Here is a 24,381-nt window from a genome sequence, read left to right as displayed (position 1 = left end):
TTTTTAGAGGAACCCTTAAACACCTAAAGGAAACCTAGGGTTCCTGGGAAATGCTGCTGCAACGTACTTAGCCTGGCATCTTAGCAAATCAGCCATCTGTTTAGGTGTGAGCAAGAACTGGAGAAAGATGTTCTGATTCTTAGTGAACCAAGAAAGTCTATGATACAGCTTTGAGTTTTGGTTGAGCTGTCAATTCCTACTGTGATTGCCAATACCCTGACACTAACGTGCATACATATCACCTGCCTTCCCTCTCACCTCATACCACTTTTTCTGTTTCTATCCAATCTCCTTACCAACAACTGTTATGTAGCTGCCTGTCACTTCCTCTCTTCTATGGCTCTTTCTCTTTTCCTTTCCTTTCCTCTCTCTCTCCTATTACCAGTTCATCACACTCTTTGTATTCTATCTGCCAGGGACAAGACAACCCCCAGATTCTGGCAAATAAACAAATGGAGACAATATACAATACAGAGAACTCCTTAGTCTAGCTGCAGACAACACAACCTCTCTGGTGCTGGAACCAGATTAAAAGGAACCCAATACACTTTGTGAAGCATTTGGTAAATGAACAGAAATAATACGGAGTACAGAGGACTCTTTAGGCTGTTCTGGGGGTAAAAGTAACAGCTCAAGTGTGGGTGCCATGACTAAATGCACCCAGTACATTCTGTGAAGGGTTTGGTAATAAGCAGGGCATCCAGTGGTAAAGAAGCAACCCAAGAATGGAATGTATAAATGAGACATGGTCCTTGACCCACCAAGGGGGACAGTAACTCTGAACAAGACGAGGATGAATGATATATATATATATAACATCATCATTTTTACATCCTCCTTACATGCTGACATGGGCATAAAAGTAATGAGGTATATATATATATATATATATATGATGAACATTATCATTTTAAATCTATTTTTCCATGGTGGTAAGAGTTTGATGGTTTCATAAAGACCCAACCAACTCAGATGAAAAATGATAATGATGAAACTATATACATATATATATATATATATATATATATATATATATATATATATATATATATATATGTGTGTATGTATATATGCACTCATTCACACGTATAAAAAACAAAACTTTGGCAATCTTTGGTGAAGTCAGTCTCTCTACTGTGAAAAATAATCATGTATTTGTGTTAGATAAAAAAAACCAAACAATTTTTTTGTTTTTCTTTAAAAAAATGTGTGTCTGTGTGTCTGTTGAGGTTGTATTCTTCATACAAGAGGGTGTTGTAAAGTCCTTGTTGTCGGCCGATAGCGAATGTTTACACTGGAAGTTGTTGGGGTGTGGTAAACATGTTCGCCTTTAGAATATTCCATTGGTTGGTAGTCGATAAAGGAGTCAGTGCTGATGTAATGGAAGAAGAAGAAAATATTTAGTTAAGATTAAAGAGAGACAGAAAGAATAGACAAAAAAAAAAGAAAAACCCCAAAAGTTTCTTGAAATAAGAGAGTTTAGTTAAATAAAGTAAAAAAAAAAAAAACAATCCCAAAAATTACATTAAAGAACATCACTGTTTTTAATGTTCACTTTTCCATGCTATCATGGGTTGGATAGAGTTTATTAAGGCAGATTTTCTATGGCTGGATGCCCTTCCTGTCACCCAACCCTCACCTGTTCCCAAGCAAGGTAATATTTTCCCCTTGGCCAGACATGTTTTTGCAGAATATTGGAAATGCACAACACTGCTTGTGTGACAGTGACTTTCATTTACATCACAGAGTGTCAAGATAAGGAAACACAGACACATATATATATCATCATTTCCTCAGGAACTGCCAAGTCAAAATATTGAACCAATGCCTGCTGTCTGATTTTTTTCAGTTACTTGACTGCAGCCATGCTGCAGCGCCACCATTAGTCGAAGGAATCAACCCCCAGGACTTATTCTTTGTAAGCCTAGTACTTATTCTATTGGTCTCTTTTTGCTGAACTGCTAAGTTACGGGGGATGTAAACACACCAAAATCGGTTGTCAAGTGATGGTGGGGGGACAAACACAGACCCACAAACATAAACATGACAGGCTTCTTTCAGTTTCCGTCTACCAAATCTACTCACAAGGCTTTGGTTGGCCCAAGGCTATAGCAAAAAACACTTGCTCAAGGTGCTACACAGTGAAACTGAACCCGGAACCTTGATGGGCTTTTTTCAGTTTCTTAATTCTTTATTGCCCACAAGGGGCTAAACATAGAGGTGACAAACAAGGACAGACAGAGGGATTAAGTCGATTATATTGACCCCAGTGCGTAACTGGTACTTAATTTATCGACTCCGAAAGGATGAAAGGCAAAGTCGACATTGGCAGAATTTGAACTCCAAATGTAACGGCTAACGTTTCTGCCAGCTCGCAGCTTTTTTCAGTTTCTGTTTACCAAATCCACTCACAAGGCTTTGGTTGGCCCAAGGCTATAGCAAAAAACACTTGCCCAAGGTGCTACACAGTGGGACTGAACCTGGAACCATGTGGTTGGCAAGCAAGCTTCTTACCACAGCTACATACTGTTTCAACCAGCATTAACAGGCTGAGAGGTGCAAGTCAAAGGAGAAATGCAGCTGCAAATATACTGCTGGCATTGACTCGTAATCCTCACACTTGCAATATCTGCAGGCTTCTTTGCAAATTTTTGGAAAGACTCAAATACTACATGTGACATAAGTACTGTGACTGACAAAAGAACATGTAGGTTGTCGGATTCTCATGTTATCAAAACCAACAGGAGACTCCATCGTATATATATATATATATATATATATATATATATATATATATATTTGTTTTGCAAAACCTATGGCCTCCAAGTACCTGACCCACCGGAACTCGGCTATTGCGGACAATGCCAAATTCAACATATTGATGGCAGACCTCGTCAGAGTAATGCGAAATGTCTCCTGCATGTGCGACCCTACAGAATTAAAGAGACATATACAACATTTCGTCCACCGCATGCAGTTCTCGGGTTACAGCCATAAAGAAAGGATCAGGGTTTACAAAGGAGCTATGAAGAAGTTTGAAACAATCAAACGCAACGATAGGAATGGGATTTGCCCACTCTATAGGAGCAAATCATGGAACACCATAGAAAGAACTAAGAAGAAAATAGGGAAGGCAAGCTCATGGTACAATAGCCACAAGTACCAAAGCGTCATGTTCGTCGACACCACCCCTAGAGGCGAACTGGCGTACCGCTTTAGAAGGGCCCTAGACAAACTTAAGCTAAGAATTAAGGTTGTTGAAAGGCCAGGCAACCCTATCAAATCCCTTATCAGTAGAACATACCCTTTCAGTAGAACCCCCTGCACTGATAGGAACTGTATCGTATGTAGATTTAGCCCACAAACGAACTGCAAAACCAGAAATGTGGTCTATAGTATAAGATGTACAGAGGGACGATGCAGAAATAAGACAACGACATATGTAGGCGAAACAGCAAGGAGTATAGGGGAGCGGGCAAACGAACATTGGAGGGAACTTAAGGAAGGGAAGAACTCATCAGTTCTGTACCAGCACGCTGAGCAAGAACATAGAGGCTCAATCAACAACATAGAAATTAAAATCTTATCTACACATAGCAGTGATGCAGCACTTAGACAAATTACTGAAGCTACACACATAATAGAAGGGAAACCTAGCCTGAATAGGAAACTAGAATGGAGCACTAACATACGCCACTAACAAACCACAGCATGTGACAACATGTTACCCATAAACCAATAATAGGAACAAAGTATAATACAATACATAGATAAACAAATGGAATTAAATACTACATACGTTAACAAAATTTAATTAAACACATTAAAAAAAAACAAAAAAAAAAAAAACACACACACACACACACACATGAACATATAAATAAATAAAAACTAATACAAATGAACACGTATTAACAGAGAATATAGGTGATACAGACACTCCCCATACACACATGCACTTACAAAAGACACAGACACATTGAAGGACACGCATGCGTAGACACATACAATAGGAATACAAAATACAAAATGGCTGATAGTTAGCAAGGTGAGACACACATAAGAAAGAAGGAAACAAAGGACCACTGATGAGGTCACAGAAGTGTGACGAAAGAACTCTGGCCGAAATAAGATTAAGATTAAGATTAATGTAATATAAAGCTGAAAAAAAAAAAAAAAAATTAACACCAAATATACAGTGCGTGTGTTTTTATTGGCTAAACTGGCAATATGACCATCCCCAAGTACAACAATATATATATATATATATATATATATATATATATATATATATATATATTCTTTTCTTTTACTTGTTTCAGTCATTTGACTGTGGCCACACTGGAGTCAAAGTTGCCTTTAGTCAAACAAACTGACCCCAGGGCTTATTCTTTGTAAGCCTTAGTACTTATTCTATTGGTCTCTTTTTGCCGAACTGCTAAGTTACAGGGACTTAAACACACCAATGGGACAAACACAGACACACACATATATATATACATACACGATGGGCTTCTTTGAGTTTCCATCTACCAAATCCACTCGCAAGGCTTTGGTCGGCCTGAGTTTATAGCAGAAGACACTTGCCCAAGGTGCCACGCAGTGGGACTGAAACCAGAACCATGTGGTTGGTAAGCAATCTACTTACCACACATCCACTCCTGCGGCTATACATACATACACACACACACACAGTTCACAGATGAAATCCTGATTTTCAATACTTTGGAACTTCTCTGCATCAAAACCTGAAATGGAAGATATTTTCTTCTCTGATGATGGAACCTCGTTTTATCCAATGTTCACTGTATTCCATTTCAGCCACATATTGTGATGAACCACATCTACCAACATTATTATGAATCTCTGAGGCCCCAGAAGCAACAGTTGGACTTATAATACCTTTCTTCCTCCCCTTTAATTTCCTCTGTTGTTCTGTACTCTGTGTACGTTTGATCAGTTAATATAAATATCAAAATATTTATACTTAAATATTCATCATCTGAAAATCTTCAGTTTTTGCTTTCTATTTGCATGTGTACACACATATATATATATATGTATTTTGTATTTCCTACCCATATTGTTATATTTAATATATCTAATTTGTTTATCCACATAATTGCATCTATATACATATATACACACACACATTTCACTCAGACATAACAATACTAATAAACTGGTGTGTTAGAATTCAGTATACATAAACTTTAGATTAGTGAAAGTTGAATATAGAAAAAAATAACTAACACTTTCTTCTGTATTTCCCACTGAGTAAGACTAAAGAGGCAGAAATGTCACCATCCTCATCATCATCATTTAATGTTCATTTTCTATTCTGGCATGGGTTGGACGGTTTGACTGGGGATTACTAAGTCAGGAGGCCGCACCAGGCTCTAATCTGATCTGGAAAGGTTTCTACAATTGGATGCCCTTCCTAACGCCAACCACTCCGAGAGGGTAGTGGGTGCTTTTTATGTGCCACCGACATGGGAGCCAGTCAGGTGGCCCTGGCATTGGCCACATTCGGATGGTGCTTTTTACGTGCCACTGGAACAGGGAGCCAGTCAGGCGGCACTGGTAACGACCCACGCATGAATGGTGCTTATTGCGTGCCGTCCGCACGAGAATCCGTTAGATGGAAGCGTTAGACAGACATGGCATTTTTTTTTACACCTTTTACTATAACGGAGAATTTTTTCTCCATGGTAACAGTAGGGAATTTGCTTTCAGAAATTAAAATATGTTTGTGATATTTTTCAACTAATCTAAAGTTCATACACACACACACACATTTATTATTCTTGAACAAGAATATTATTGACAGCGACTTTGCAGTTTTGGTCAACTAAACCAATGATGGCTGAAACTTCAAAGTCAATGTCAACAACATCCTTGTATAAGAATAATAAATTTGTACTCTAAAAATGTATAGAGTAACCCATCAGATTTATGTAAAATTATTTTTATTATAACTGAATTTAAAAACAAACAATATATACATATACAAATATATATATATTTTATTAGTTAATAAATTGTATGGTATACACCAGTTTGCCAGGAAAGCATGTTCACCGGCTTAGTGTTCGTTAGGAGTTTGATTAATGAGAAAGATAGAAGATATGAGATTCTTTATTGATCATTACAATTGTTTCAACCCATCTGGCACGGAGCCCTCACTGTTGAGATACTGAACATGATTTAGGTGTATCCCTCGGTGTAAATGTGTGTCCTCAGGTGATTTCAAAAGGTATCTCGTTAAAATGAACTCTGTTTCGCAAGATTTCTTCTCGGTCTTTGTATATATAAATGGCAAATTAATGTATACAGCTTCACACTTATAGAAGATCCATAACAAATCACCATCATCGTTTAAGATCCGTTTTCCATGCTGGCATGGGTTGGATGGTTTGACAGGAGCTGGCCAGGTGGAAGACTACATCAGATTTCTGTGTCTGTTTTGGCACGGTTTTTATGGCTGGATGCCCTTCCTAACACCAACCATTTCGCAGAGTGGGCTGAGTGCTTTTTATGTGGCACCAACACAGGTGAGGTCAGTTTTTGGCATGGTTTTTACAGCTGGATGCCCTTCCAAATGCCAACCACTTTACAGTGTGGACTGGATGCTTTTCACGTGGCACCAGCACTGGCAGAGGTCACTGAGTAACTTGCAAGACAAGGAATCTTTGAGAGGGGACGGGGAATTGGAGGAGATGATCTTGTGTCAGATGATGAATGGTTAGATTGTGAGAGAGAGAGAGAGAGAGAAAGAGAGAAATGGGTGACTTGCTGTAAAGGGAGTACATGGTTACCTAGCCACAGGGAGAGAGAGAGAGAGAGAGAGAAGAGAGAGGGCGTGAGTGAGTGAGAGTTAATAAGAAAGGGGACAGAAACAGATGTGCTGCTGTAAAGGAGATACATGGTTACCTAGCCAGAGAGAAGAGCAAGAGAAGGGGATAGTAGGAGAGAAATGATGGTGAGGTGCCAGGGAACAGGGATCAGAGCATAGATGGGATGGTCGAGTAAAGAAGAGAGAGATAAATCGTGGCAAGTGGCAGGGCATACGTCAAGGTATGAAATACATGGCAGGGTATTGCCAAGAAAGGGCACGAGTAGAGGGTGGGGAATGCAGTGATTGACGAGAACCTGGGTATAAGGAGGGGGTGGGGATAGCAAATGATACAGCGAGAACAGGATTGGGGAGTGGGAGATAATCATAATGTATGAAGAGGAAATATGAGGAAGAGGAGATGTAGTTTGGTTTATTAGTGGGGGGGGGGAGTAGGGTGTATGAAAATTTTATTGTTATGTGTGGCTGGAACACAAAGCTTCCAGAACTCAGTTTCGCAGACGTGGGTGGGTCGTCTCTAGAGCCTCATATCGCCAGACATCTCGGTCCGTTCTCATTTGCTCCGTGAGTCCCAACATCTCGAGATTGGTCCTCACCACTTCATCTCGTATCCTGTTGGGTCTCCGTCTTCTATAGGTACCATCCACTTTCAGTGACTGGTACCTCTTTACAAAGCTGTCTTCATTCATACGCACCTCATCTCCAAACCAATGTAGTCTCCACTCTTGCACGCTGCATAACAAATATCAAATACAAAGAGAAACGAATACACAATACAGTGAAGACAAAGTATTACATATAACCATTAGTAGATATGGACGTACACACGCCCACACATATGTGATCTGGCACACATACACTTGCTCATACAAACACACACATGTGGATTAACACACATATGCTTGCATGCAGAATCCAGAAGATTTCTATAGTCACTTGATAGTGATAGGACTCCGCTTGGTGAGGAGTCACAGACTCTGTGGTGCGGTTCACTGGGTCTGGCTGGTAATCTTGCAGCAGTTGTACATTCATAAATACTGACATCGTAGATGTGTATTTTTTAAGGTGTCAAGCTGGCAGAAACGTTAGCACGCAGGGCGAAATGCTTAGCGGTATTTTGTCTGTCTTTACGTTCTGAGTTCAAATTCCGCCGAGGTCAACTTTGCCTTTCATTCTTTCAGGGTCGACAAATTAAGTACCAGTTTCATACTGGAGTCGATCTAATCAACTGGCCCCCTCCCTCCCAAATTTCGGGCCTTGTGCCTAGAATAGAAAAGATGTATATTTCCTAAAACAACTGACAGCATGCTTAATACTATTTTTTCTTTTACTTGTTTCAGTCATTTGACTGCGGCCATGCTGGAGCACCGCCTTTAATCGAAGAAATCGACCCCATGTCTTATTCTTTGCAAGCCTAGTATTTATTCTACCGGTTACTTTGCCGAACCGCTAGGTTACGCAGTCGTAAAAACACCACCATCGGTTGCCAGGCGATGTTGGGGTCCAACACAGACACACAAACATATACACACACACTATATATATATATATATATATATATATATATATATATATATATATATATATATATATATATATATATATATATATATATATGATGGGCTTCTTTTAGTTTCCATCTACCAAATCCACTTAAAAGGCTTTGGTCGGCCCGAGGCTATAATAGAAGACACTTGCCCAAGGTACCACGCAGCTGGACTGAACCCAGAACCATGTGGTTGGTAAGCAAGCTATTTACCACACAGCCACACCTGTACCTAGTCTATATTTTTGAGATGAGGAATTATGTACATTATTTACAATGGACGGATTGATGTCCTTGCAGATCATCAATATTTATGTATCAGCTTCCATATACTCACATATACACATACAAACACATATACACACACAAATACATACACGCACATATATATGCACACACATATACATACACACGTGACGGGCTTCTTTCAGTGTCCTTCTACCAAATCCACTCACGAGGCTTTGATCAGCCCAAAGCTAGAGAAGAAGACATTTGCCTAAGGTGCCTTGCAGTGCGACTGAACCTGGAACAATGTGGTTGGGAAGAAAGCTCCTTACCACACAACCATGCATGCAAAAAAGAAAAAAAAAAACCCAAAAGGTTGAGAAATACTTACTAAAAATAATGGTAAGCTATGCAGTAGTAGAGACTCAGGAAAAACATCAGAATCACGGACATTATAATGTATGCTGCTGTTCCAATGGAGGCCCCCTGCAGAGAATAAAAGATCTCTTTTGAATGAAATTTTAAGACAATGCATGAGAAAACATACTTAAATATTTCTTTTTAGGAACAGTGAATCTCGAAGCACACAAAGAATGTAAATAATAGCATGTAAATATTGAATTGAAAAAATCCTTTTGGGCAGAAACCGACAACTTTTTCTATCCCAAACGGTTTTCCATCCAAATATTTACATACTATTTATAGCTTTATGCGTGATTTGAGATCCACTGTTCCAAAAAGAGAGCTATTTGCTGTTCTTTTGAAAGTTTATAAATTGCTTTTTACATCAACAATGTACTTCACCCTTTAGTGTTCAGATTATCCTGTCGACTGCAATGCTTGTCTATTCACATAGTTTTGAGTTAGTCATGCATTATCCTGTAGGTCTGAATTTTGGATTATGGGATTGTTTGCTTTCCATATTTCCATATTTACGGTGGATATGGAAGAAAAGATTTGCCAATGTTCTGCGCCGTGAGGACCAAAGACTCGAGGTATTTCGTGTTGCAAGACAGTGTAGGAGAGAGAATAGTAATGTTGTAGGAGAGAAATGTGTTCGCATGGATGACGGTACGCTTGCACTAAATGAGGCTGCAAAGAATGAGGTCTGGAGATGCCACTACGATAGATTGCTTAATAAAGAGAATGAATGGGAGGAAGAGAGCCTGCCGTATGTCGACCCAACAGAGGGACCAGCTATCCGAGTTGACAGTACCAGGGTAGATAAAGCAATTAAGATTATGAAGACAGAGAAAGCCCCCGGCCCATCAGGAATCACTGCAGAGATGCTCAAAATATCTGGCAGTGTTGGCTACAGCCTAGTCACCCGTATTACGAACCAGGTGATACACGAAGGAGTCATACCCAATGACTGGTGTAGCAGCACCATAGTAAACTGCTACAAAGGTAAAGGTGACGCTTTAGACACTAATAATTACAGAGGCATCAAGCTGTTAGATCAGGTTATGAAAGTTACAGAGAGGGTCATAGCCCAACTAATTAGGGAGCAAATCAATTTAGATGAGATGCAGTTTGGGTTCGTGCCAGGTAAAAGCACCACTGATGCCATATTTCTAGTGAGACAGCTGCAGCAGAAATATCTAGCCAAGGACAAACCTCTGTACCTGGCCTTCATTGACATGGAGAAAGCCTTTGACAGAGTCCCCCGATCCCTTATCTGGTGGTCAATGAGGAAACTTGGGATAGAAGAATGGTTAGTGAGAGCTGTGCGAGCCATGTACAGAGATGCTGTCAGTAAGGTGAAGGTTGGAAATGAGTACAGTAATGAATTCCGGGTAGAGGTAGGGGTCCACCAAGGTTCCGTCCTCAGCCCCCTCCTATTTATCATAGTCCTCCAGGCAATCACAGAGGAATTCAAGACAGGTTGCCCCTGGGAGCTCCTCTATGCTGATGACCTTGCACTAATTGCGCAGTCACTATCAGAACTAGAGGAGAAGTTTAAGGTGTGGAAGCAAGGACTAGAATCGAAGGGCCTTAGAGTCAACCTAGCTAAAACCAAAATCCTAATAAGTAGGAAGGAAGATAAAACACAAACTCCTTCAGGTAGATGGCCCTGCTCAGTATGCAGTAAAGGAGTAGGTAGTAACTCTATAAGATGTATCTGGTGCAAGCTATGGACACATAAGAGGTGCAGCAATATCAAAGGCAGATTAACTACAAAGTTAGTTTTTGTATGTGGCAGATGTTCAGGTGCAATAAACACTGTAAACAAACAGGAAACAACTTCTATCTCATTGCAGGGAGAAAAACTAGAGGTAGTTGATAGCTTCCGCTATCTGGGTGACCAAGTTAGTAGTGGGGGTGGGTGCGCTGAAAGTGTAACTGCTAGAATAAGAATCGCCTGGGCCAAGTTTAGAGAGCTCTTACCTCTGCTGGCGACAAAGGGACTCTCACTCAGGGTAAAAGGCAGACTGTATGACGCATGTGTACGAACAGCCATGCTACATGGCAGTGAAACATGGGCTGTGACTGCTGAGGACATGCGTAAGCTCGCAAGGAATGAAGCCAGTATGCTCTGCTGGATGTGTAATGTAAATGTGCATACCCGTCAGAGTGTAAGTATCTTGAGAGAAAAGCTGAACATAAGAAGCGTCAGTAGTGGTGTGCAAGAGAGACGATTGCGCTGGTTTGGACATGTGGTGAGAATGAATGAGGATAGCTGCGTGAAAAAGTGCCACTCCCTAACAGTTGAGGGAACCCGTGGAAGAGGTAGGCCCAGGAAGACCTGGGCTGAGGTGGTGAGGCAAGACCTTCGAACATTGGGCCTCACCGAGGCGATGACTACTGACCGAGACCTTTGGAAATGTGCTGTGCGTGAGAAGACCCGGCAAGCCAAGTGAGATCGTTGCCAGTGCCCCTGGACTGGCTCTTGTGCGGGTGGCACATAAGATGTACCATCCTGAGCGTGACCGTTGCCAGTACCGCCTGACTGGCCTTGTAGGGTTTTCGAGCGAGATCGTTGCCAGTGCCCCTGGACTGGCTCTTGTGTGGGTGGCACATAAAAGACACATTTCGAGCGAGGCCGTTTTCGTGCGGGTGACACGTAAAAGCATCCACTACACTCTCTGAGTGGTTGGCGTTAGGAAGGGCATCCAGCTGTAGAAACTCTGCCAAATTAGATTGGAGCCTGGTGTAGCCATCCGGTTGCACCAGTCCTCAGTCAAATCGTCCAACCCATGCTAGCATGGAAAGCGGACGTTAAATGATGATGATGATGATGATGGCCTATTTAAATGCTAAAGGGTTTAAGTATGTTTTAATGTTGCTACGAAGAAAGTTTCAGAAGTACAGCTAAAAGGGAATTAGAGAAAATACAAGTTGATCATTAAAATCATAACTGACCATTTGAAATCCTCTGCGTGTGTGTGTGTGTGTGTGTGTGTGTGTGAGAGAAAGAGAGGGGGATGGGAAGGTTGTATGGAAGGCGGAGATGGGGAAGAGGAGAGAGAGAGCACATATTGGCATTTTCTTAACAAAAAGCTATCAGGGAATATTATTTCATAACACAACACACTTCATCTTGCCGTTCAAGCTACTCCCATCCACCCTTATATAATGTAGGGTGGACATGTATTTCTTTCATAGCAAGACACCTGTGCTTGCCCCCTTCATCATAATTTAGCCTCCCAATATGGGGTGTAAAGCTACTCTGCCTCTCACTCTCAAACACACTCTTACATGGCGAAGAGGATATTTTCTTGTCTTGTGAGGTACTTGGCAACCTCACTAGGGCAGGTGCCAGGAAAAAAAGGCACCCAGGGGCACACTGTAAAGTGGTTGGTGTTAGCAAGGGAATCCGGCTATAGAAACCACGTCATAGCTGACATTGAAGTTTGATGTGGTCCTCAGGCTCATTGGATCATGGGAAACCATCCACCAAATACCAGCATGGAAAATGGATGTTAAATTCTTTTACTTGTTTCAGTCATTTGACTGCAGCCATGCTGGAGCACCACCTTTAGGTGAACAAATTGACCCTAGTACTTATTCTATTGGCCTCTTTTTGCTGAACTCCTATGTGATGGTGACATAAACACACCAACATCGGTTGTCAAGCGATGGTAGTGGTGGGACAAACACAGACACAAACAGTAAATACATACATATATATATATATATATATATATATATATATATATATATATATATATACACAATGGGCTTCTTTCAGTTTCCGTCTACCAAATTCACTCACAAGGCTTTAGTCAGCCCAAGGCTATAGTAGAAGACACTTGCCCAAGGTGCCACACAGTGGGACTGAACCTGGAACCATGTTGGGAAGCAAGTTTGATAATGATGATGAATTTCTGGAGACGTTAAAAAACGTGTATCCCTGTCCTTGGTGCTGCACTATTACCCACCAGTCGTAAGTTCAAATCCTGTAACAACCATCAAAATAATAATAATAACAACAATAGGATTACTTACTTGAGGAAATGGTGCTTCCCAGTAACGGCGACAATCTAAGAATGAGCAAACTTCATTGGAAAACACATCTGGGAATAAATAAAAAACATAAATGAATCCTCATCAGTCACGGCTCTCCATCACCTCAATCACCATTGCTTTTTACATCAGTTTTGTTCTGCCTGATTCACTGAGTCTCCGTGATACAAGATCTGTCAATGTTTCTTCATTGAGAGCCCAATGTTCTCCAGTCAGACGTAACTATTTCTCACCCCATATCTTCCTACTAAAACTTGTGACCTTGCCTTGTTCATTAACTCCTGGAGGAGTTGTATGGTCACCATTATGTGAAGCCCTGTAGCTTAGTGGTTAGGGTATTTGGTTTACTGTTGTAAGGTCAGGAGTTCGATTCCCAGCAACGCTTTATTTCACATTTCTCCAGTTCACTCAACCGGCAAAACTGAGTTGTACCTGTAATTCAAAAGGGCCAGCCTTGTCACATTCTGTGTCATGCTGAATCTCCCTGAGAACTATGTTAAGGGTACATATGTCTGTGGAGTACTCGGCCATTTGTATATTAATTTGTGAAGACATGTAACTTAGCGGTTAGAGTATTCGGCTCGCATTTGTAAGGCCACGAGAAATGCAGTGAAGCATGTTGTCCAGCGTGCTAATGATTTTGCCAGCTTGACCACCCCCTCAATAACATTAACTAATGCTAATTCTCTAATAAAGTTGATAACATGAATGAACAAAGCCATTTTAACTTTAAAAAAAAAAGCAAAAAAGAAAGACAAATTTACCTTGAATATGTCTTGATGAATTTGTAGATGCTGTGGAGGGGATGCATTCTTTGATTATTTCCTGGAAGTGGAAATAAAATAATTGTAAAACGTCAAACAGAAAGATCTTGTGCCTTTTTTTTCTTGGAATTTTAAAAATAATAATCATAAAATGGAGAAAAACAAAAAGAAAAAAACAAAAACAAGACAAAAACAGAAAAGTAGATAATGAAGAAATCAAATTTGGCGTTGTGTGAAATGGTAGAAAATTGGTTCACAGATTTGAAAGAATTGATTAAACTTGTGTCGCAGAAGTGGATTTTAATGCCCTGACAAATGGAGGTTTCCTAACTCTTTTGATACTAAACCACATGAGGCTGTTCTTGGTCCCATGACTCAAAGACCCTGTTTAAAAGTGATCTAAAACAATGTCAATTTGTGTTCCAAACATGAGGTCAATAATATCAATTTATTTTACTTAATTATTATTTTAAAAATTAATTCAAGTAAAAGGAAAGTATTTCAACAGAAATATGGTAACAAAAGTGTTAAAGTGATGATGATGATGATCATCATCATCATTTAACGTCCGTTTTCCATGCTGGCATGGGTTGGATGGTTTGACTGGAGACTGGCAAGCCAGGGGGCCTCACCGAACTCCAATCTGATCTGGCAATGTTTCTACAGCTGGATGCCCTTCCTAACGCCAACCACTCCGAGAGTGTAGTGGGTGCTTTTTATGTGCCACCAGCACAGGAGCCAGTCAGGCAGCACTGGCATCGGCCACGTTCGGATGGTGCTTTTTACGTGTTACTGGCACAGGAGCCAGTTGGGGCAAAACCTTTCATCAAAATTTCATGTTATGTTCCAAACACCAGCTTAAAAATGAACTGAGGTATTTTCTGTAGTTCTTGATTATTTTCAAAAATTAATTGAAACAAAGTTATTTATCAAAATTCTTCATGATTTTTGAAAATTAACAGAAATACTTTTTATCTTTTACCTGTTTCAGTGTGCAACCATGCTGGTGCACCACCTTGAAGAAATCCCAGTCGAACGAATTGATCCCTGGACTTATTTTTTAAAACCTTACTTATTCTATCATACCTTCCATAAACATAGAATGGATGGTCATGGCTGGGAAGACTGATCCTAAATCTGCTGAAGGAGGGCCGACCTGATGTTTGTTAAATACCAGCCAAATTGCAACACAAGCAGTTACTTACCATGCATTTCTGTTGAAGCTCAAACATATCATCTTCAAGACACAACGCCATGTCCCAATAGTTCGGTTCCAGAGCACCAGAAAGTATTTCACAACGGAAGATATCACAATAGTCTGCCAGACACATCGAGTCATTCCCCTGAAAAAGAAATCCTGGCTTTTATCAGAGATGTCACTTTAATACAATGACGTAGTCTTTTGATCTGCTTCGGGTGGCACTTTTAATGGGGCACCACTTTTGGGTCTGCTGTAGGCAATATGTGCTTTTTATGGGGTCTAGTGGGCAGCAAACGGAAGGGCTGCCCTGAGTGGCACACACTCTAGCTACGCTAGTGCTACTCCTCAACACCATTCAATGTCCACTTTTCTGTGCTTGCATGGGTTGGACGGAGTTTATTTTGGGGGTAGATTTAACCCTACCTGTGTCCAAAGCAAGATAATGCTGATTTCAAACTTTAGCATGAGGCCAACAATTTTGGAGGGGTGGGGGAATCGATTACATCAACCCCCCAATATTTAACTGGTATGAATTTTATCAACACCGAAAGGATGACAGGCAAAGTGGATCTTGGCAGAATTTGACCATGGAACACGAAACAGATGAAATGTCACTAAACATTTTGTTCAGAATGTTAATGATTCTGCCAGCTTGCAGCTTTTCCAAATAAGGTAGTATTGTCCCATGGCCAGACATGTTCTCGTTGAACAACACCGATTGTATGACAGTGATCATCATTTACAACTGTCACATGACATCAAAATAAGGACACACACACGATGGGCATCTTTCAGTTTCGCTCTACCAAATCCACTCAAAAGGATTTGGTTAGCCCAAGGCTATAATAGAAGACACTTGTCCAAGGTGACACTCAGTGGGACTGAACCCAAAACCATGTGCTTTGAAAGCAAGTTTCTTACTCACAGAAGCTATGCCTCTGCTGTCATACACGAAGAATTATTTTTTTTATCAGTTCTAAAATGGAAAAATGGTAAAGTAACAAAAAATAACTTGCCGTTCGGACATATTGTGGGTGTCTGTTATCAAAGTGTTTGTCGAGATAGTTTTCTCCATAGAATTCTTTGCCACAGAAGGAGCAATGCCATTTGGTTAAAGTCTTCATGAATTTCTGCCGTTCTTGTATAATGTAGACATCTCGCTCTTCTGTGAATGGGCAGGAATATGGCATCTCAACTTTGGTGTCTTTGAAAGATTTGAAGATTCTCTGGAGGAAAGGACAAAAAAAAAAAAAATGAAAGCAGAAGACACAATATGAAAAAATGCAGCAATCATCACTATTCTCCTTTCACTAATAATAATAATAATCCTTTCTACTAGATGAAAGGCAAAATCAAAATAAGGTAAAGTAATAATAATAATGATTCTTTCTTATATAGACACAAAGCCTGACCCCACTACTTGATAGGCACTTATGGTCTTATGCAAAGTTTTCATTGACCTCATTAAGATATTTCCTCTTGCTGTGTATGATGGCTTCTTTGAAATTCTCTGAGGACTGGTTTTACAATGCAGTGCCTCATCGCAATTGTACAGAGTTGTACTCCAACCACCTGAGCTGCAGACACTGCAGAAATTAATCACAACTGTAGACAATGATGTAGCGGTGGACATCCCTAACCATACCGATATATGTTTCTGTTCATAATTCACTACAAACTGAAGAAAATATTTAAAAAAATTTTTTAAACTTACCTTGCGAAGTATTTCGCGAACTATCCGGGCTCGATCACGTAAACATGCTGTATTAACTGAATAGATGTTCACTAGAAAGATGACCTGGTGATAGTAAAACAAATACAGAAATGAGCGGTGTGATTATTTCGAACGGAGAGAGAAAATTGTGAGCAAGGATCAAACTGGATGGTGGAATTTTGTTTTAAGTAAGCCATATAACCCTCTCGTAACTTTTCTACTTTTTGAAATTTTCATAAAACTTTTGCAAATTTATGTTATACATAAGGGAATTCATACAATTATGCAAACCCTGTCCCCACAAAAAAAAATCTTTTTTTGGTGCATGATGTAAGGGCTAATTAGCTGTTATTTTTAGCACACCTCATGACCACCTTGTACTCTTTTTGTTAGTCAGTCAGACTTGTTGACGTTTTTCAATATCTTTCTCTCCCCATAAACACATTTAATGGTCTGTTGCTGAGACTGAAGACAAATCTTTGGACAGTCCGTGATTTAAAAAAGGAAAATTTTAAAAATTAACCACAAAATTAAAAAAAAAAAAAAAAAAAAGTGGGGGGTAACGTGTTCCTTTCTGAGTGACACTGACTCACAAGGGTTGGTTTGCTGGTTTCCATGGCATATATGATTCCCCAGCCAGACAGGGGCGCCAATCCATTGCAGGAGGACTCATTTTTGCCAGCTGAGTGGAATGCAGCAATGTGAAATAAAGTGTCTTGCTCAAGGACACAACACACAGAACTCACGACCTCTAAGTCATTCAAATGAAAGATTTGATACACACACCTTCCTAACCAGGCGGTTTGGGGTTCAAATCCACTGCATGGCACCTTGGACAAGTTCTACTAGACCCTAGGTGAATCAAAGCTTAGTGAATGGATTTGGTAGGCGGAGAGTCAAGTAAAATCAAAAATTAAAATCACAATCGTAAATGGAAATTGTAGTTGTGGCCGATGCCAGTGCCGCCTGACTGGCTCTCATGCTGGTGGCACGCAATAAGCACCATTCATGCGTGGGTTGTTGCCAGTGCTGCCTGACTGGCTCCCTGTGCCGGTGGCATGTAAAAAGCACCATCCGAACGTGGTCGATGCCAGCTCCCCCGCCCGATGATGAAGAAATTGAAAGCATTTTACTGTATGTATACATACATACATATATATATATATATATTTGAATTTAATTAGAGGTTGTGTTAACCTCATGAAGGGATGGTTCCATCCAAGGAAATACTGGTTCAATACTTAGTATTTTGGGGGAATAAATTTCCTTAAAATAATAGGTATCCATAAAAGAACATTTGGTTTATATTCCTTTAAAAGAAGAGAAAATGGAGATTGGGAAGTTATTAATTATTAACAGCAAATTGGTCATCTTCACTGACAGTCGTTAATAATAAACAATTATTAACTTCCCAATCTCCATTTTCTCCTATTTTATATATATGTATGTATAAGCATATATCAATCTCCTCATCATTCAGCATCCGTTGTCCATGCTGGCATGAATTAGATGGTTTGACTGGAGATGGTAAGCCAGAGAGCTGCATCAGGCTCCAGTCTGAATTTGGCTTGGTTTCTACAGCTGGATGCCCTTTCTAATGACAACCATGCCAACCACTCCATAGAGTGTAGGGGGTGGACACCTTTAAGTGACACCAGCATGGGTGCTTTTTATGTGTCATCTGCATGGATGTATCACCGGCACTGGCCACAACTATAATTTCATTTGGCTTGACGAGTTTTCTCAAGCACAGCAAATAACCAAAGGTCACAATCGCTTGTCATCACCTCTGTGAGACCCCACATTTGAAGATCATGCTTCACCACCTCATCCCATGTCTTCCTGGATCTACCTCTTCCACAAGTTCCCTCTACAGTTAGAGATTGGCACTTCTTTACACAGCTATCCCCATCCATGTGTGCACGCATGTGCATTTTGGCCTCCATGTGTCGACTGTGCGATCGTAAATGAGTGTCACTGTCATAGAAGCAGTGCCATCAATTTCTTATCTCTGTGAAAATATGTCTGATCGAGGAGAAATATTACTTTGTTTCGAAACAGGTAAGGATTCGCAACAAAGAGAACCTGGTCGTAGAAAATCTGCCTCATGGAAGCACACAAAGGTGGACATTAAAACAAACGATTACGACAATGATGCTAGAAACATAGCTTCCTCTTCTGAACCTACTGGCCAACACCCAAGAAATACTTCCAACTAAACTACACCCCCACCACCATTCATGCCAATGCATATTACAGAGCTGAAAAATCATACCTGACTCACATTTCCCCAGCGTTACAATTCCTATGCATGAATGAAATGAAATGAACCATCCACAAGCCAAGAATGGTGTTTGCACTCATATTTATAACACCAGAGAACCAATCCAAGGTGAATCAATACAAAAATATTGATTACACATTATATATTTACAGGACATATTGGATAGAGTCCAAAATGATAAACAGTTCAAGATGAAAATAGATTCAGAACAGCAATTGTAGCCAACTTGAGCAGAATATCAACCACGTTGTTTATTTACTGTTTTATTGCTTAATAGTTTGTGCTTTGGAGAGGAGTGCAGACATGGCTGTGTGGTTAAGAAGTTTGCTTCCTAGTTACATAGTCTCAGGTTCAGTCCCACTGCGTGGTACCTTGTGTAAGTGTCTTCTCTTGTAGCCCCCAAGCTAATCAAAGCCTTGTATGTGGATTTGCTAAAGGGAAACTGAAAGAAGCCTATCATATAATCATTAGCACTGTTTTGAAGTTCGCTTCCCATGTTCATCATATACACACACACATATATACATACGTACATATATATATATTACATTCGTACCTATATTCGAGGCTCTGATGAAGCTATAAGGTGTTACTCAGACACTCAACAAAGAACCCACTACATCTTACAGCAGAAACAACTGTAAGCTAATGAAGCTCATAAGATAATTATTTATCCCTTTATCATCTATCTTCTTTATTATCAGGGCTCTGTACTTAGCCAACATTTCATTCTGAAACATATGTATGAGTTTTATATTGGGTTATTGGTCAGAGAGAGAGAGAGAGAGAGAGAGAGAGAGAGAGAGAGAGGAGAGAGAGAGAGAGAGAGAGAGAGAGAGAGAAGGGGTCTGTAAACTTCCATATAAAATCAACAGAGAGAGTACTTTTGTTTTCAATTTCTCTTTTCCTTTTTGAATATTATTTTATTTAACTTTAAAGTAAATATTTTTCTTTTTTACTATTCTTTTCATTATTTCGTATAAAAAATACCAATAAATTTGATCAAAGTCATTTCATAATTATTGTATGTATACCATATTTCTTGACATTACCCATGGTGGCATAAGTATATTTCCAAATACCTGTCATATGATCGCTCATACATATTATATATATACATATTATATATATATATATATAATATATTATAGATATATATACATATATATATTATATTTATATACATATATATATATTATATATATATGTGTGTATATATATCTGAAAGTGGCTTCTTTCTATCTCCAGGCAAGTATGAAGCCCAAGATTTTCAGAGAGGGTGGAATGGTGATAAGCAATGCTTTTCAAAAGAGTTCTAGCAAAATGGAGACCAAAACTAGGTCAAAGACTCAAATGAACTAGAATTATTCTGATCTCTGCTACTCACAATTACACAAATATATTTTATTCTTAGAACATATCCAAATCATTTATAAATATAACAGGCTTTCGTTCTTTTGGCCGATAAATTTTATGCAAGGCAGCTGGGTCATTACACTTGGTTAAACATCCACAACAATGGAAACCTTCCAAAAAATAATTATTACTCGACAGAATGGGAAGTAAACTATATTGATTGTTTTTATTGAGAAATAAAAGAAATTAGGATTTTGAGAAGAGAAATTTTTTTTTAGGTCAAACAAGGTGTGACTATTTAGAGCAGTAATGTAAAATGAATACTGACATAGATTTATAATAAATTCATATATCATTGTTAACAAGTGACATTGGAATTGTTATAGATCTTTAATATAGGCGCAGGAGTGGCTGTGTGGTAAGTAGCTTGCTTACCAACCACATGGTTCCGGGTTCATTCCCACTGCATGGCACCTTGGGCAAGTGTCTTTTGCTATAGCCTCGGGCCAACCAAAGCCTTGTGAGTGGATTTGGTAGACGGAAACCGAAAGAAGCCCGTTGTATATAAGTACAAATATGTATGTGTGTGTATATGTTTGTCCCCCCAACATCGCTTGACAACTGATGGTGGTGTGTTTATGTCCCTGTTACTTAGCGGTTCGGCAAAAGAGACCGATAGAATAAGTACTAGGCTTACAAAGAATAAGTCCTGGGGTCGATTTGCTCGACTAAAGGCGGTGCTCCAGCATGGCCGCAGTCAAATGACTGAAACAAGTAAAAGAGTATGCATAGTGGGCAACTGCAGTTTTCGTAGGTTATTTAATTGATTAACCCTTTCGCATTCAGCTTACTCTGTCAAACGTAAAGCTTATTCATTCCCATTGATTTAAATCAATCATGCATCAGCTTGTAGCTTTGAGATTTCGATGATGTGATTATTTATTAATGGGTTCTAATTTAGGCAGAAGACCAGAAATTTGGAGAGAGCGGGGTGGGCGATTGGTCGAGACCAATGACCCGAGCTTTCAGACTGTTACTTTATTTAATCAATAGGGGAAAGGATGAACGGCAAAGTTGACTTTGGTGGAACAGGAACTCACATTATTATGAGTCTGAAAGAAATACTGTAAAGGGTTTTGCCTGATGTAGTAGGCACACTCACAAACGCACATACATGTGTGTATATATATATATAAATAACGTTGACCACTAACGTGGACAATTAATGTGCTAGAAATGGATCACATCTTGTGTCTATTAAGACCTAAATTGTTCTCAACATGAAATATAGCAGCATACCAAAACGTAGGCGGGCAAGACATTTAAAATCACCTAAAAAAACATTATTAAACATGTACCGGTTTCGGATTTAACAAATCTTACCGATTAATCCCCTGAGATTGCAGATACTATTTCTGAATCTCTTTGATTCTTTAGATGTGCTGGCCTCCTGATAATTAATCGATATTAATTAATATATGATTAATTACCAGATTTTATAATAATATATATATATATATACACACACACACAGTAATCCCCTGACTATTGCAGGTGAAAATCCATAAAGTAGAAACAGTACTGTATTATATATACATTTTTTAATTATTTTTATAATTTGTATATATATCCGAACATGGCCGATGTCAGGTCCACTTGACTGGCTCCTGTGCCGACGTCATGTAAAGAGCACCACCCGAACGTGGCCGATGCCAGTGGCATGTAAAAAGCAACATCCGAGCGTGGCTGATGCCAGTGCCCCCGACTGGCTCCTGTACAAATGGCACATAAAAAAACACCCACTACACTTTCTAAAAAATTTTTTAAGAGAGAAATTCTCAATTCTTTTAATTTTAAGAATAACAATTTGCCCCGCTACTTTTTACAACATCAACTCCCCTCCCCCGTCAGCCATGAAGCATACAACAAGATCTAACTGAAGTTTATATATATATATATATATATATATAAAAGCTAAACTAGTTGAATGTTTACGTAAACAACGACCTCCGATACAACATGGAAAGAGCCATATAGAAACTACATGATGGAATACCAGGAATTTCTACAAAAAATTCTAAAGTATTGTGTTTTATTGGTCAATAAAAATATACTATAAAACAGGTAATAAAATTAATTTAATTAGACTTAGTAATCACGGGGTCATGAAGTATTATGTACACAGCACGTGTGAAAATCATGAAATATCTACAATTCGAAAATATGGTGTTTTATTAATAAAATCGGTAAATTTGTAAAAAATTACCATAAAGGTAAGGTAAGGTAAAACAGGTAAATAAGTCAGTTTAGTTTAATTAGGCCTTACTAATCATAAACTGCCTAGATGTGGATCTAGATATTAACCCTCCCTCATTGGTTCATAAAGTATTTTTGGCGGAGGTAAAGAATACGCACATCACCCATTTTCGGCGCAACCCTAACCCTAAACACCGGGTGTGCGTATTCTTTACCCTAGGCCGTATGTTTTACATTACACACGCGGAATCCCCGAATGTCTACAAAAATTATATCGTCTTGTGTCTATAAAATATACTATTGATGTTTCTTTCTTTCTTCTCCTCCCACCTCTTTGCTCTTGTTTATGTTTTTTCTTTGGTTTGGGATTTGTATCTTAATGCGATTTTGTATTAGGTTATACATCATGTATATGCGCGTTATATATGTAATTATTAAATTATCTAAACTATATCAAATTATTATTTTCAACAAAGACTATACATATGTTTAAATATACTATAGAACAGTAATTAACTCAATTTAATTAATCTTAAGGTCAAAACTAAAGGGTTGTGGAATTCATAGCCTACAAATAGCAAAGACGTAGTATGAGAAAACTCAAGAAGGAGTCACCGAAAATGAGAATCCTCTGGGATGCAATGATCCAGTGTGATCATCTGACCAGAAATCAGAACTGGATGTTGTTGTGGTGAATAAAAAAAAAATGAAAGAACATGTATGATAATCGACATACCATGCCCAGGTGACAACAGGATCAATCTTAATAATTACTTATGGAAAATAATAATTTGAGTGAATGGTAGTATGCCGTTTTTCTGTTTCCGTACATGTTTGACAGCTTTGATTATATCCATAATTAACGTGAGCAAAGCGAAGCTATTGACTTCGTAAGTGTATCGAATGTTAACAGATGAGAGAACGATGAAGAATAAATATAACATACGAGGCACAATTACTGTCCTGCAAAATTACGATCTTCTTCGTCGTATTCGCCTTTTCGTCCACACCAACATATCAACAATTTGCGATGGAGATCACATCTTATTTCAAAAAGTAAAAATAGTTTCACTTTGACCTGGAAAGCCCCCAGCTTCCAACAAGGCAAATACTTTCGTTTTTGGTTTTTCTTTTTGGATCCTAGGGACAAAGATGTGTCAACTGAAACATTGCATACACTATAAAAAGACCTGCAGGTAATTTCTTGCCTCGTTAATTATATTGTTATATTTGTAGCCGTAAGATTTAAGGGGATAAAGATAAAAGGGAGTTGCAACGTCCTGCAAATGTTCTTGAGAAAGTCATCAATATCACAACTTCTCTCCACTTCTGTGTGTGAAATCGTTTTCTTTCTGTAGAGCCATTGGATAGAAGCAGACATAGATGAAAAATGAAATTATAGAAGGAAACATGAAATAAAGTGTACTTACTTGCCACAACAAGAAACAGATGTTCATTCAGAAGGATTTGGTTGAAGACAAATTGTCAAAATAAAGTCAGAAAAATGGTGGCCGGTGTCGACCGAAAATAATCCACTTCCGATTTGGACCGGGTAAACTGACAGGCTTTCTTTCTCTTTTAAGCCTTTAGCATTAAAACCAGACGTGTCACCTTCAAATATTCTGCCTCTTTTGTGTCCAAACTGGCCAGATCCGGGCTATCACACCTACCCTACAATATCATCCTCAAAATAAACAATCGCATCATCATAT

General features: G+C 39.1%; 1 protein-coding gene across 4 annotated transcripts; it reads right to left on the bottom strand.

Moving 5' to 3' along the window:
- Window positions 1-1,130: 1,130 nt before the first annotated feature.
- On the bottom strand, window positions 1,131-24,255 carry LOC106874797 (uncharacterized). 4 transcript variants are annotated; one of them, XM_089364053.1, is made up of 8 exons: window positions 24,100-24,255; window positions 16,774-16,857; window positions 16,076-16,285; window positions 15,064-15,201; window positions 13,859-13,919; window positions 13,077-13,144; window positions 9,019-9,113; window positions 1,131-1,372 (listed from the first exon to the last, which is right to left on the bottom strand). In XM_089364053.1, the coding sequence occupies exons 1-8, from the start codon at window positions 24,124-24,126 to the stop codon at window positions 1,240-1,242; spliced, it is 816 nt and encodes a 271-aa protein (XP_089220179.1). In that variant the 5' UTR covers window positions 24,127-24,255; the 3' UTR covers window positions 1,131-1,239. The 4 variants fall into 4 exon arrangements, with proteins under 4 accessions (XP_089220179.1, XP_014778139.1, XP_052829940.1 ...); XM_014922653.3 differs by lacking the exon at window positions 1,131-1,372 and adding an exon at window positions 6,123-7,588; XM_052973980.2 differs by lacking the exons at window positions 1,131-1,372; window positions 24,100-24,255 and adding exons at window positions 6,123-7,588; window positions 23,616-23,747.
- Window positions 24,256-24,381: the final 126 nt, after the last annotated feature.

The sequence above is a fragment of the Octopus bimaculoides genome, chromosome 16, assembly GCF_046866305.1.
Source record: "Octopus bimaculoides isolate indiv1 chromosome 16, ASM4686630v1, whole genome shotgun sequence".
In the NCBI taxonomy this organism is placed as follows: domain Eukaryota; kingdom Metazoa; phylum Mollusca; class Cephalopoda; order Octopoda; family Octopodidae; genus Octopus; species Octopus bimaculoides.
The sequence above is the reverse complement of the archived record's forward strand: the minus strand, read 5'-3'. Positions and strand labels throughout refer to the sequence as shown.